Here is a 13765-nt window from a genome sequence, read left to right as displayed (position 1 = left end):
TGGGTTTGATTTTTTACAACGTTCAATGAGTGTTAAAGCTTAGTTCTTCAAGTCAATGTTGATTACAGCAATGCTAAACTTATATATATGTGTATATATAGCTACTCACAGAGGGAGACACAAGAAGTGATCTTCTGCTGGTTTATTCAAACACGGCATAAACCAGAGCAGCGTTCAAAAACACAAACATGGCCTTTTTGGCCTGGAAAACAAAAGATAGTGTATAGTATAGTCCATATGCTTGTGGGGATCCACCTGCTCAGGGTCAAATCAACAGAGTCCAGCGCAGTTGCACATAAACTCTTCTCTGGAGCTTCCTGACTTCAGATCCACAGACAGAAGAAAACTCAGTGGTCAGATATTTATCTTGCCGAACCACACCCTTAGTGAGGGATTATGGTGAGTGACTGTCCCGCCCATCTCTTACAGCCATTCACAAAAAACCCAACCCTGTCACGGCAGATTAACCTCTCTCAGGACATGACATGCTGGAGAGAAACTTCTGGGTTTTCACATCACAGAAGATCGCAATCTAATCTTCGTGATACATATTTCTTCTCACATACGCACGTGGTCAAAATTGTTGGTACCCCTTGTTTAATGACAGAAAAACCCACAATAGTAACATAAATAACTTGAATCGGACAAAAGTAATAATAAATCAAATATCTATGAAAATGAAAGTCAGACATTGCTTTTCAACCATGCTTCCACAGAATTTTTTAAAAAATAAAACTCGTGAAATAGTCCTGGACAGAAGTGATGGTCCCCTTAACTTAATATTTTGTTACACAACCTTTTGAGGCAATCACTGCAATCAAACGATTCCGGTAACTGTCAATGAGACTTCTACACCTCTCGACAGGTATTTTGGCAATTTGTAATGTACGTGTGTACATTACATTGCCAGAGACCCTGTCATTATATTATATACATATATACACAAACACATCACCGTGACAAGCACATTGTGCGAAGAAGATGGAGGACAAAATTTCTCCATCTTCTCCATTCCGTCAGTGCGTGGAAGTCAGAGTGCACTCACATGACATCTGAGTGTAGTACGATTATTTCCATGCACTCATTGACTTGCAAGGCCAAGTGTGTGGAAATAATTGGCTCGATCTGAGGAAAAAATTGAACATGTGCGCAGCCCAATAAATTACCACTGGTCGATCTGCAATTCGACGTTTTGCTGAATCGCACACTGACCAAAAATACATTTGTCTGTACTTGGCCTTAGACTGTACCAGGTGCCCAGATTAAGGTGTGGGTCTGAACAACTGAGATGCATGTTTGCCATCATATCACTGGAAGAATGCAGACCTGAGGTACTAAAGAGTATTGAGAAAAATAGACTGAAACCAATAAGAAAAAGTTAAATGGCACAAGATCCATCACCGGCCATAGTAAAGCACCCTGAGATGTATGAGTGCCGTTATTACAGAAAGCCACCGTCTGAACTGTTGCTGTAATGTTGAGATACTAAACCTTTCTATGGAAAGACAAAAAATTGCAACTTCTTTCTTTAGTGGGAAAAACCCTATGAGATGCATGACCTATGCCCAACTATGTGGGCTTTTTCATAAGTAAAAGGGGCTGAAAATAAGACCAGAAGGAATCGTCACATCCCAGCGTTGTTCTCTCTTCCTAGGCGCGGAAATTTCATCGGCGTAACCTGTTCAGCTGAAAAGGGTCCCAAGAGGTAAGGGGGCCACTACCTAACTCCAAAGCAGCAAACTGCTTCTGTCACATACGCATTATTAATAAATATACTAGGGATAAAGAATAGCGCTCAATAGGGTTTTATGTACAGCAAGGAAAGTATGTCAAAATGTGCTAACCTGATGTAAGTTTTTTATTGCTTGTATGCTGTACTTATCAGGTGCTGCAGATCCACAGGTCACACTGTGACCATTAGATATCCATACGAAAGGAAGTTTTTGTGGAGATCCTCCGTGCTGCTGAATGGTGGAGAGACATCAGTCCGAGATAAAGTTTAATAAATTAATTGTGGTTTTTATTCATTCTACGCCTTTCGAAGTTACAGGAACTTCTTCTTTAAGAAAAGACAGACCACATGTAAGTGAGAAGATACACAGACGGATCTATCTGAGGATCTCCCCAAAATTGTCATTTGATATGGACATGCACATCACTGGACAGCAAATGGCCCATATACTGTCCTTGCACAGGGGCTCTATTCTGCACCTGTCTCTCCTCCAGTCACCCCAGGGAGGTGGATAAAATAATTTTTTATGCTATCCCCCTTCTTCCCCTATCACTCCCTGGTGTTTAACTCTCTAACTCTGTACAGTCTTCAGTGACCATATAGTAATGAGAATAACATGAACTTATATTATTGCACCTCTTGTACAACCTGATAGAATCACAGAATCATAGAATGTTAGAGTTGTAAGAGACCTCCAGGGTCATCGTGTTCAAACCCCTGCTTAATGCAGGATTCACTAAGCCATCTCAGACAGATGTACAGCCTCTATTTGAAGACTTCCATTGAAGGAGAACTCACCACCTCTCGTGGCAGCCTGTTCCACTCATTGATCACCCTCACTGTCAAAAAGTTTTTTCTAATATCTAATCTGCATCTTCTCCCTTTCAGTTTCATCCCATTGCTTCTTGTGTTTCCATGTTCAACTGAGAATAATGATGATCCCTCTACACTGTGACATCACTTCAGATATTTGTAGACAGCTATTAAGTCTCCTCTTAACCTTCTTTTTTGAAAGCTAAACATTTCCAGCTCCTCGTAGGAACGGTGAAAGGATCTTTATATTGTAAACCCCCTTACATCTCCTCCCTCATTTCTGTCTATCGGCCTAACCGACCGCTGCGCTCTGCAAATGACTTTCGACTAACCTCTGCCCTAATCCGTACCTCCCACTCCCGACTCCAAGACTTCTCCCGGGCTGCGCCAATCCTCTGGAATGCTCTACCCCAAGATATTAGGACCATCCACAATTTGCATAGTTTTAGGCGCTCGCTCAAAACACATTTGTTCAGAGCGGCCTATCACATTCAGTAATCAAAGTCATGTTATGTTTGTGTGTAGCCCATTCACTATCTCCATCTAACCCCCACCCCCTGAAGATGGCTGGACCGTCATTGTAAATACATCATTGTAAATACAAACCTATGCTTTGTATCTCCCCCACCTCATTGTAGATTGTAAGCTCCACGAGCAGGGTCGTCTTATTTCGCTTTAATTATTGTATTGTTAACGTTGTTACTTATGACTGTTGTGTTTGAAACTGTTCAACTGTAAAGCGCTGCGGAATATGTTGGCGCTATATAAATAAAGATTATTATTATTATTATTATTATATAGTAAACTAAGGGTTTACATACATAAACTTACTGCCAAAGAGTCAGCCCACGGTAAATTACAAACTAAGAAACTTTTGGCTGGGGCAGGGAAAAAAGTTACAAGTGGTGAAAAATACACACGTCTGGACCATCCCGTTAATGGGTAAATCTTCTCAATATTGGTCTACAAGAGCGGAATCCCCTGCCTGCCGCTATCACATATTCAGTATCATTCAATGGAAAACTTTATATTACATGGCTCCAAGTTCCCAAATAAGCATTTACATCACGCTCATTATCTTTCCTCCATCTCACGTATCTTCCCTACCCGATCTATCTATTATGGTAAATGGCATCATGCTCTCTCCGGCACCTGAAATCTGCTGCCTTGAAGTAACTCTCGACTCTGCCCTGTCCTTCAAACCGCACGTCCAATCTCTTGCCACCTCCTGTCGCCTCCAACTCAAAAATATTTCCAAAATCCGTCCCTTCCTCAGTCCTCAATCTACTAAAACTCTTGTACATGCCCTCATCATCTCCCGCCTTGACTACTGCAACACTCTCCTCTGTGGCCTCCCTGCTAACTCTCTTGCACCACTCCAGTCTGTCCTCAATTCTGCTACCTGACTAATCCACCTCTCTCCTCGCTACTCCCCGGTCTCTCCCCTCTGCAAATCCTTCCATTGGCTCCCAATTCCCCAGCGAATCCAGTTCAAACTACTAACACTGACCTACAAAGCCATCCACAACCTTTCCCCTCCCTATATCTCTGAACTAATCTCCCAATATCTTCCCTCACGTACTCTTCGATCCTCTCAAGACCTCCTACTCTCCTCCACACTTATTTGTTCCTCACACAACCGCCTCGAAGATTTCTACCGAATATCCCCCATCCTCTGGAATGCCATGCCTCAACACGTCCGATTATCCACCACCCTCGGATCCTTCAAACGGAACCTGAAAACCCATCTTTTCAGGAAAGCTTACTGACTGCAATAACCATTCTGGCGCCTCACCACCGCCTGAGCTGCCGCCTCATCACCACCAGAGCTGCTGCACCCCCGACCTTCTGTCTCTTCCCCGCTATCCAGTAGAATGTAAGTCTGCAAGGCCAGGGTCCTCTCCCCTCTGCACCAGTCTGTCATTGTAAATTTGTTTACTGTTAACGATATCTATAACTTTGTATGTAACCCCCCCTTCTCATGTACAGCACCATGGAATTAATGGCGCTATATAAATAATAATAATAATAATCACACTTTACTCCACATGTGAGAGGCACAACACTTCTCCCAAGTGAGGAAACTTAATCTGCAGTCACTTATTAGTAAATAAATGAAATATGTGACTATATAAATCGTATCTACAGCATAAAGCATTGGAGATGTCGCTATATCGCAGTCCTTAGTCATTTGGCTCCATTTTCCCATGGATCTGCAGAATGGAGATTTTGGTTCATTGCCCCTATCTCTACACTCATGCACTTTAAAATAATAGCCAAGTGCTCATTACAGTGCCCGGCTCTTACCTATCCATTATGCACACAGCCGCATGGACTTGCCAAATTTGCTTTAAAACTGAACCTGACATCACTTGACAGCTCGACTGTGTTCAGCAGTGTATTAACCCATTGTAACTCATCAATTATTACTATAGAGGTGCAGCAGAGCTGAATTTTCCTTCCAACTCATAGATACTACATTGTTTATGCATGATAACAGACCCAAACTGAGATACCAGAGTTATCTTAAAGGGATATTGTAGTTATCACAAGTGATGCGCACAAATGCTCGCTACTCAAGTTTGCCAAGTGTGCTCGGGTATGCATCGAGTATCGCGGGTGCTCGAGTGACGTGTCCCCATGGACTGGTGTCATGTTTCGTGACTCTTAGACAGCCACAAAACATGCGAGGATTGCCTGACAAACAGGTTCAATCCCTTCATGTTTTGTGGCTGTCTAACAGCCGCGAAACTTGTGGCCACTGGGACTCGACCTTCTCACTTGAGCCCCCGCGATACTTGGTGCATACCTGCGCACCCTCGCCAAACTCGCGTAACGAGCACTCACGCTCATCACTAATTACAAGTTATCACCTATCCATAGATATCTAATGCTGGGAGATCAACCGCCGAATCCCCCCAATGATCTCCAGAATGGAGGGGCTTGTGACATCCCTCCTACCGATGTGTCAAAACAGACAAGTAATTGCACATGTGCGCACGCTGCGATGTGCCATCTCTATAGGACTGGGCGCGATAACCGAGCACTGTACTCGACTACCTCCACAAGTCCTATAGTGGTCGGATCCCCACAAATCTACTAGTAATCATCAATCCCGTGCATAGGAGATAACTTGTAGCTGGAATTCCCCTTTAAGTTTGGAACTGAACATGGAATTTAATCCCTTGGATATTATACTTCATTGTGTTTATCTGCAGTCCTATGTAAGACCCCAAATAACATTAATCTGATCATAATAATATGCTTAGTAGTAATCATAAATAAGTAATATCACAATGAAATATGCCAAATTACAAACTCAACACTACTGGAAATCTCAGCACTGCTACATCTGTCCATCTACACTTTTGGGGATGGATACTAAACTTGAGTGTACACTCCTTAAACAACACCTACATGTAGACTATCAGGCTACGTTCACACGTTCAGTATTTGGTCAGTATTGTACCTCAGTATAGAAACACGTCACCACTTCTGTTTTTTTCTTACAAATACTGATGTCAAATACTGACCAAATACTGAGCGTGTGAACGCGCCATCAGTCTGTCTATTTAGCCATTTTTACGCGCAGCGCTATGACTTAAGCCTCATTCACATGTCCGTATTTTTCTCTAGTTCTTATATTCCAAAACGAGGATTGAACCTTACAGAGAAAAAACTATAGCTGAAAAATTGACACCTGTTCTATGTTCTGTAAACGCTCCTGGTTTTTGGCATAGAAATACTGATCAAAAAATATTGATGTGTGAACAGAGCCTTATGTGGGTGCCATAAAAAGTCCCGTAACAAACAAAGTGTTGCAATAGACATAGCAGGGATGAACTTGTCACTTCCTACATTGTTAGAGTCACTAGGATAATATTTTGGGGTCTCCAATTTTTTTATACAGCCACCCATTTTTACAGTCATGGCCACCTGCAGATCCTGAAACTCAACAATCCCTGTGGTGCTTGGTTAAAGGCTAGTCACTACTTTCCGGACACTTTTGCTTTAACTTTGTGAAGTTTGTTTGACATCTGCAAATTCACTCCAAAATACAATAAGGCTATCTTCACACTGGGCGTTTTGGCTGCATATTTTTTTATTTCTGCAGCAAAACCTGAGTGCTAGGCAGGAAAGAAGTTGCGGCAAAAACGCAGGTATCGCTGCGATTTTGCTGCATTTTTTCCATTCAATTCAATGGTTGAAAAATGCTAAATGAAGCGACATGCTCTATGCCCTAAAAACGCTGCAAAATACAAAATACTGATGACAAAAAAAAAAAAAAAAACAATCTCTGACATCTCAAAGACATAGCCGGTACTGTCAAATTCAGCTGAAAATTAGCATAAAAATGCAGCAAAAACGCCCAGTGTGAACATAGCCTAAAGTTTATAAACTATATAAAGTTTCTAAATAACTTGTATTCCGTTTTTGGCTCCATCTACAAATACCGAGACTCTTGGATTCTGAATGTAGCAGTTTCCTAGCTACAACAAAGCATCAAGAAACATTGTAACATGAGGACCTGGGAATAAAAGTTACGTGAGCGCAGAAATTTGCTAGTTAGCACAATTCATGACATATTTTACATAGGACTGCAGGTTAAAATACATATATACAGTATGGTTAGGTTAACCATATTACATTTCCAGCCATATGTTACATATGATCCCCAGCACACATACAGGCTCCTGATGAAAGTTTGCACATTGGCACATTACTTACCACTCACCACCCGAGTATCTGAGGAGCTGTGCCCCCAGAGGATGGCACTGAGCAGCACCAGGAATGGGTTTGAGTAAAGCATTGGCTGCATGATCACACAGATGTCCAGGAATAAAAATAATAAAAATATATATCTATATAAAAATGTGAGTGCAGGGAATCCGCCTCCTGAGCTGTGGTCCTGGCAGAGCTGGCAGTGTGCTCCTCACATCCCCTGTGCCTGGCAGCCTGGGATCACTGGCTGTTTGAAGTCATGTTAAGCACAGCCTGTTCTCTAATGAGCAAAGCTTGTGAATGCCTGGAGAACTCTGCAGTCACCAGCTCCATCCCAGAGCTATTGATTTCTGTCCCCTCCATCCTGTTGCAGCCAATCCCAAGGCTTTTTTGCTTTATGTAATAGACCATAGCTGAACCATAGATTTGGCACAGAGAGGTAGAAGCAAGTTGTCAGAGCTGCAGTTCTTCTACAAGGTGCAAAGAAGTAGAATGATGTTCTGGAATCATTTTACTTCATTACCTGGATGCAAGAGGAAGAAACTATGCTAGTCGCATTGAAAAGTATTATGATGTTGGTCCCTAAGCTTTCATCCTTTAGACATTTATAGGATCAAAGATGGACATCGTAGGTCCTGGCAGGGGAACTGCAAAGAAAGAGAATATGTGCCAGACTAAAAGCCACTGCTGCGGATCCGCAAAAAAAATTGACATGCTGCGGGAAAAAAAAAAACGCTGCAATTTTGCGTGCATGTGCCCAGCAATTCTTAATTTACCATTGCCTGTGCGCTACACTGCAGGATTTGATGCAATTCCGTGTGTCCAAAAACGCTGCAGATCCGCATCAAAATCTCCAACGTGTGCACATAAGTTCACACTGGCATTCTGATCATTGTTCTGCTATATGAACAGAAAAAAATGGAAATAGATCAGTCACATGAACGCAAGCAGCTTCTGTGGGACCCCACTGACTATTTTTCGTCGGGTTTCCATTAAGGTGTCCGTCTTCTTATCAGTAGAAAGTGAAAAAGGAAACTATAAGACCTTAGATGGAAGCTCAGGAGGTAATGTGAACCCAGCCTTAAAAATGCCATTTCATCACAGTTTTTATGATCTCACTATATTGCAGTCATTATATTATATAGCACTGTGTACTTACAATTGCTCATTTTGTTGCCTTTCTACTCAGCTAATTCTTCTCCTTTCTTCGCTTTGTGTCCAAACATAAAGTCTCTTCTCCGTGCATTTATCATTCCTCTCTTCAACATCTGACTCAGCTGCTCCACTCCTCCTCGGGGACTTTTGCAGTGACTCATGACTCATACAGGGGAAAACTGACCTCCTGTTTCTACAAAGAGCTTATAAGGATACAGCAAGTCTGCTCTTAATCATATGATGTCATAGACCAAATGGAAAAGAGAAGAATTAGCTGGGTAGAAAGGCAAAATGAGCAATTGTGAGAACACAGTGCTAGATAATATGGGGACTGCAATATATTAAGAAAATAAAAACTTCAATGGGAGGAGGAGGAGTGCTTCTCTAAGTGAAACCCGTATGACTCATACTGTCTGAACCACAGGGAGCATGAAGCTGAACAGGGACTATGGGTCTGATTTATTATTGTGCTTGCGGCAGAATTTAGACTTGAAACATAATAAAAATTCAGAAAAGTTTTGCAGAAGAATTTTCTTACTTTTGATGATTTCACTGAAGTTCTGGCCAGCTTTACCAAAATGAGCGGAGCACAGGGAGGACAGGGTGTGACTCTGAAGAACATTAACTCTACTTTGTTGGTGCAAACTTCTCCAGGAATGTACTCTAGTCCCTGACTGGAGAACATTTCTGATGGAGATGCATGGAACTTGTAAGATGCACCTAATTCAGAAGCTCTCCTCCTCCTCCCATCAAAATTTTTATCTTACTAAATTGCAGTCATCAAATTACAGTTGTGCTCTAAAGTTTACATACCCCAGCAAAATTTTTGTTTTCTTGGTCTTTTTTCAGAGAATATGAATAATAACACCAAAACTTTTTCTCCACTCATGGTTAGTGGATGGGTGAAGCCATTTATTGTCAAACTACTGTGTTTTCACTTTTTAAATCATAATGAAAACCCAAAACATTCAAATGACCCTGATCAAAAGTTTACATACCCTGGTGATTTTGGTCTGATAACATGCACAGAAGTTGACACAAATGGGTTTGACTGGCTACTAAAGGTAACATCCTCACATGTGACCTGATTGCTTGTAATCAGTGTGTGTGCATAAAAGCTGAGTGAGTTTCTGGAATCCAGACAGACTCTTGCATCTTTCACCCAGCCACCGATTCTGAATTGTGAGTCATGGGGAAAGCAAAAGAATTGTCAATGGATCTACGGGAAAAGGTAGTAGAACTGTATAAAACAGGAAAGGTATACAAAAAGATATCCAAAGAATTGATAATGCTAGTCAGCAGCGTTCAAACTGTGATTAACAAATGGAAAATCAGGGGCTCTGTAAAAACAAAACCATGATCAGGTAGACCAACAAAAATTTCATCCACAACTGCCAGGAAAATCATTTGGGATGCAAAGAAAAACGCACAAATAACATCAGCTGAAATACTGGACTCTCTGAAAACTAGCGGTGTGGCTGTTTTCAATAAGGAGACATTTGAAGAAATATGGGCTGCATGGTCGAGTCACCAGAAGAAAGCCATTAAAGCACAAATGTCACAAATGATCTCACCTACAATATGCAAAACAGCACAGAGACAAGTCTCAAAACTTCTGGAACAAAGGTAATTTGGAGTGATAAGACCAAAATTGAACTTTTTGGCCACAACTATAAACGTTACATTTGGAGAGAGGTCAACAAGGCCTATGATGAAAGGAATACCATTCCTACTGTAAAGCATGGAGGTGGATCTATGATATTTTAGAGATGTGTGAGCTACAGAGGCACAGGAAACTTGGTCACAGTTGAAGGAACAATGAATGCAGCATGTTATCAGCAAATACTGCTGTGCATGGGACGTACTTGGACTTTCCTGACCTCAGTATCATTGAGCCACTCTGGAGAGAGCTCAAGCGTGCAGTTCATTGTAGACAGCCCAGGAATTTACAGGAACTGGAGGATTTTTGTCCAGAAAAGTGGGCAGCTTTACCATCTGAGAAAATAAAGAACCTCATCCACAACTACCACAAAAGACTTCAAGCTGGCATTGATGTTACAGTGGGCAATACACGGTATTAAGAAATGGGGTATGTAAACTTTTTATTAGGGTCATTTGGATATTTTGGGTGGTCATTATGATTTAAAAAGAGAAAATACAGTAGTTTGACAATAAATGACTTCACTCAACCACTAACCATGAGTGGAGAAAAAGTTTTGGTGTTATCATTCATATTCTCTGAAAAAAAGGACAAGAAAGCAAAAATTCTGCCAGAGTATGTAAACTTTTGAGCACAACTCTATATAGCACTGTGTACTTGCAATTGCTCATTTTGCTTTTCTACCCAAAATGAAATATGTAGAAACATGAAGTCTCTTTTTCCTTCATGATTCATCCCCCACATCAACTCCTTACTCTGCTGTTCCCTCCTCCTCCCTGCCAGGAACTTTTGCTGTGATGACTCATGCAGGGAAAAGAGACCTCCTGCTTCTACATAGAGCTTGGAAGGATTCAGCTAGTCTGTTTTTAATCATGGGATGTTATATGTCTAATGAAAAAGACAAAAATTAACTTGATAGAAAGGCAAAATGAGCAATTGTAAATATACAGTGCTATATAATATGATAATAAAGAGAGTAAAAACGTTGAAGGGAGTGATTCTGTAACTTGGGTGTGCTTCTCAATTAATTAGACTCATCCTACTACATCAGCCCCATTCGTTAAGACTGGCATGTACAACACATGTTCTAATCAATCGGCCCATATGTGTATTGTCTGACAAGTCAGCTCTCAGCATAAGTCAGAGTCTGGCTGCATTATCACAAAAGTGTATGTTTTATAATACTTATTTCCAGGTCCAGCTGGTGAGGAACCCGCCAACACCAGCAAATGCTTCAGGTGGATGTGCGTCCTCGGATGTGCACTCAGCTAAAGGGTATTGTGGTGCACAGACAGTTTGGGCTTGTGTGCAGCAAAACACAGTTCTGGCCAATTAGAGGCCAGCAGCTGACGATGATGTGCATATGACTTGGGGTGCATGGCAGTGATGTCATGTGCTCCAATCGTTTGCCCGCCTTTTGAAGACGACACCGCGTGGCGGTGAAGCGCAGGGAAGGTGAGTTACTTTTTAAATAGGTGAGTATATGGTGGTGGCCATACTACTACATATATGACTAAGGGCCGTGCATTATACTATATGAAGGATATGGGCTGTGTGTCTTATTTTGACGTAGAGCCAGCCAAGCCATGAGACCAGATAGTCAAAAAGTACGAAGTCAAAAACGTGGATGGTATGTTATAAACAGAAGGAAAAGACAGAGGCATAGTCAGGTAATGTTCTGAGGTCAGAATACCAGGAAGATAATCGATCAGAGCAGAAGGGGTTAAACAGATGGATGGACAGAACGAGGTCCAAGGTCAGGCAACAAAAGATCTACAAACAGAACACAAGGCACAAAGAGACAAAGCACAGTTAGCTGAATGTACGTGTGTCAGAGGTCTGGGGGTAACAGCCCAGTAGCCTATCAATCACCTGGGACAATGAACATCTGGAGACAGCCAGCGCCTCCCAGTCTCAAATTGGATGGCCGAGCTGTCAATCAACACATTAACAGGTTAGAATGCCCCTGCACCAAACTGGATGACTGAACTGTCACTCAAAGTACTGACAGCTTCAGTACACCCGGGTACCAGATTGGTGACTGAGCTGTCAGTAACTGCATCTCAGACACACTGTGGGGATGAATCATGAGATATATTATATGAAGGTTATGTGCTTCGTATTGTACTAATATCCATGTGCAGTAAACTATATATAGGACTATGAATGGCCTGTGTATGTAGGACTATGGGGTGTTCATTATATTGCACTGTCATGTAAAAATTTGGGCACACCTGATCAAAATGTTACTGTGAACAGTTAAGCAAGTTAAAGATGAAATGATCTCCAAAAGGCCTAAAGTTAAAGATGACAGATATTTACATCTATTATATTTTAAAAATTACTGAAAGGAAAATGGGCCAATGCAAAAGTTTGAGCACCCTGCATGGTTAGTACCTACTAGCACCCCATCTTCAAAGTATCACAGCTTGTAAACCCTTTTTGCAGCGAGCCAAAAGTCTTCCAGTTCCTGTTTGAAGAATTTTCCAAGCCAGAATGGATGAAAATCCCTCAATTTCTGTGAGATTACTGTGTCGTCTTGTCTGGTTTGATAATTAGTGCATTATACTATATGGAGGGCTATGGGCTGTGCATTATATATGGAGGGTGCATTATACTACATGAAGGACTACATTGTACTATATGGAGGACAATGGGGTGCCTTATACTATGTGGACCAAGGGGGCACATTATACTAGATGGAGGACTATGAGGGGTACATGATATTACATGAAGGACAATGGGGTGCATTATACTATATGAAGGACTATGGGGAGAGCACAATACTATATAGAGGACTATAGGGTTGCATTATATGAAGAAAGAAAGAAGGAAGGAAAACAAAAAGGGAAGGAGAAATGATGAAAACGGAAAGAAGCAGGAGAAAAGAAAGAAAAAAAATACTTGTTTCCCTCCTGTATGATTAGCTGTGATTTCTCGGCGTGCCTCTATGTCTACTCTGTCCATTATTACTAAATGAATAGGCCCTCGTTCATCTTGCAAGTGGTCAGAGGCTTTTTTCTGCTTTCAGACCTAAGCGCTTGTGCGGACTGAAATGCTTCGCCAGTAGAAAATGGAACCAAATTCCAGTCAGGTTGATTGATAATCAAATCAGGGTCAAAGGAGCATTTTAACATCTTTGCTAAAGAAGTGAGATTGAAGAAAGGGTGGAAGGGTGCGCTAAAGACAGGTCAGCAGCTTTCCACACTGAATGCTCCTACCTGAATAATCTCATATACAGTAATGCCGGAACAGACTGGAACGTGTTGTACCTGTATACAGCATATATTGCAATTACGGTATATTGTATTTTGTAAGATGTTTCACATGTAACTAAATAATTGCTACAACAAAGGCAAATAAAAACTATACTAATATAAATTCTATTAAACTATTTCACTGGTGGTCTATTTTTAACCGTTTCAAGACCGGGCCTTTTTTTATTACTTCAATTTCCATTTTCCTCCCTTTTCCAAGAGCCATAACTGTTTTATTTTGATGTCAATATAACAATAGAGGCTACTTTTTCTGAGTTGCAGTTATAGTTGTAGTTTTGAATGGTATCATTCACTTTTTCACTTAATGTGCTGAAAAATAGAAAAATTTCCAAGTGTGGTAAGATTGTGAAAAAAACACACAATGACACCTTTGTTTTTGGGTTTAATTTTTACATATCCATACAT

At 41.2% G+C, this 13765-nt stretch overlaps 1 protein-coding gene across 4 annotated transcripts in view; it reads right to left on the bottom strand.

The window, feature by feature from the left end:
* CHODL (chondrolectin) overlaps window positions 1-8575 on the bottom strand; it is a 124724-nt gene extending 116149 nt beyond the window's left edge. For 2 of the 4 annotated variants that reach the window (XM_073584492.1, XM_073584494.1), the window contains exon 1: window positions 7274-7599. In XM_073584492.1, coding sequence (XP_073440593.1) covers window positions 7274-7364 — 91 coding nt within the window. In that variant the 5' untranslated portion in view covers window positions 7365-7599. Of the gene's footprint in view, window positions 1-7273; window positions 7602-8426 lie in introns of those variants that run through there. The other 2 variants (XM_073584496.1, XM_073584495.1) reach the window with 2 other exon arrangements.
* Between the last annotated feature and the right edge of the window lie 5190 nt (window positions 8576-13765).

This window comes from Dendrobates tinctorius, unplaced genomic scaffold (genome assembly GCF_039654945.1).
Source record: "Dendrobates tinctorius isolate UK_male_01 unplaced genomic scaffold, ASM3965494v1 ptg000084l, whole genome shotgun sequence".
Lineage (NCBI taxonomy): Eukaryota > Metazoa > Chordata > Amphibia > Anura > Dendrobatidae > Dendrobates > Dendrobates tinctorius.
The sequence above is the reverse complement of the archived record's forward strand: the minus strand, read 5'-3'. Positions and strand labels throughout refer to the sequence as shown.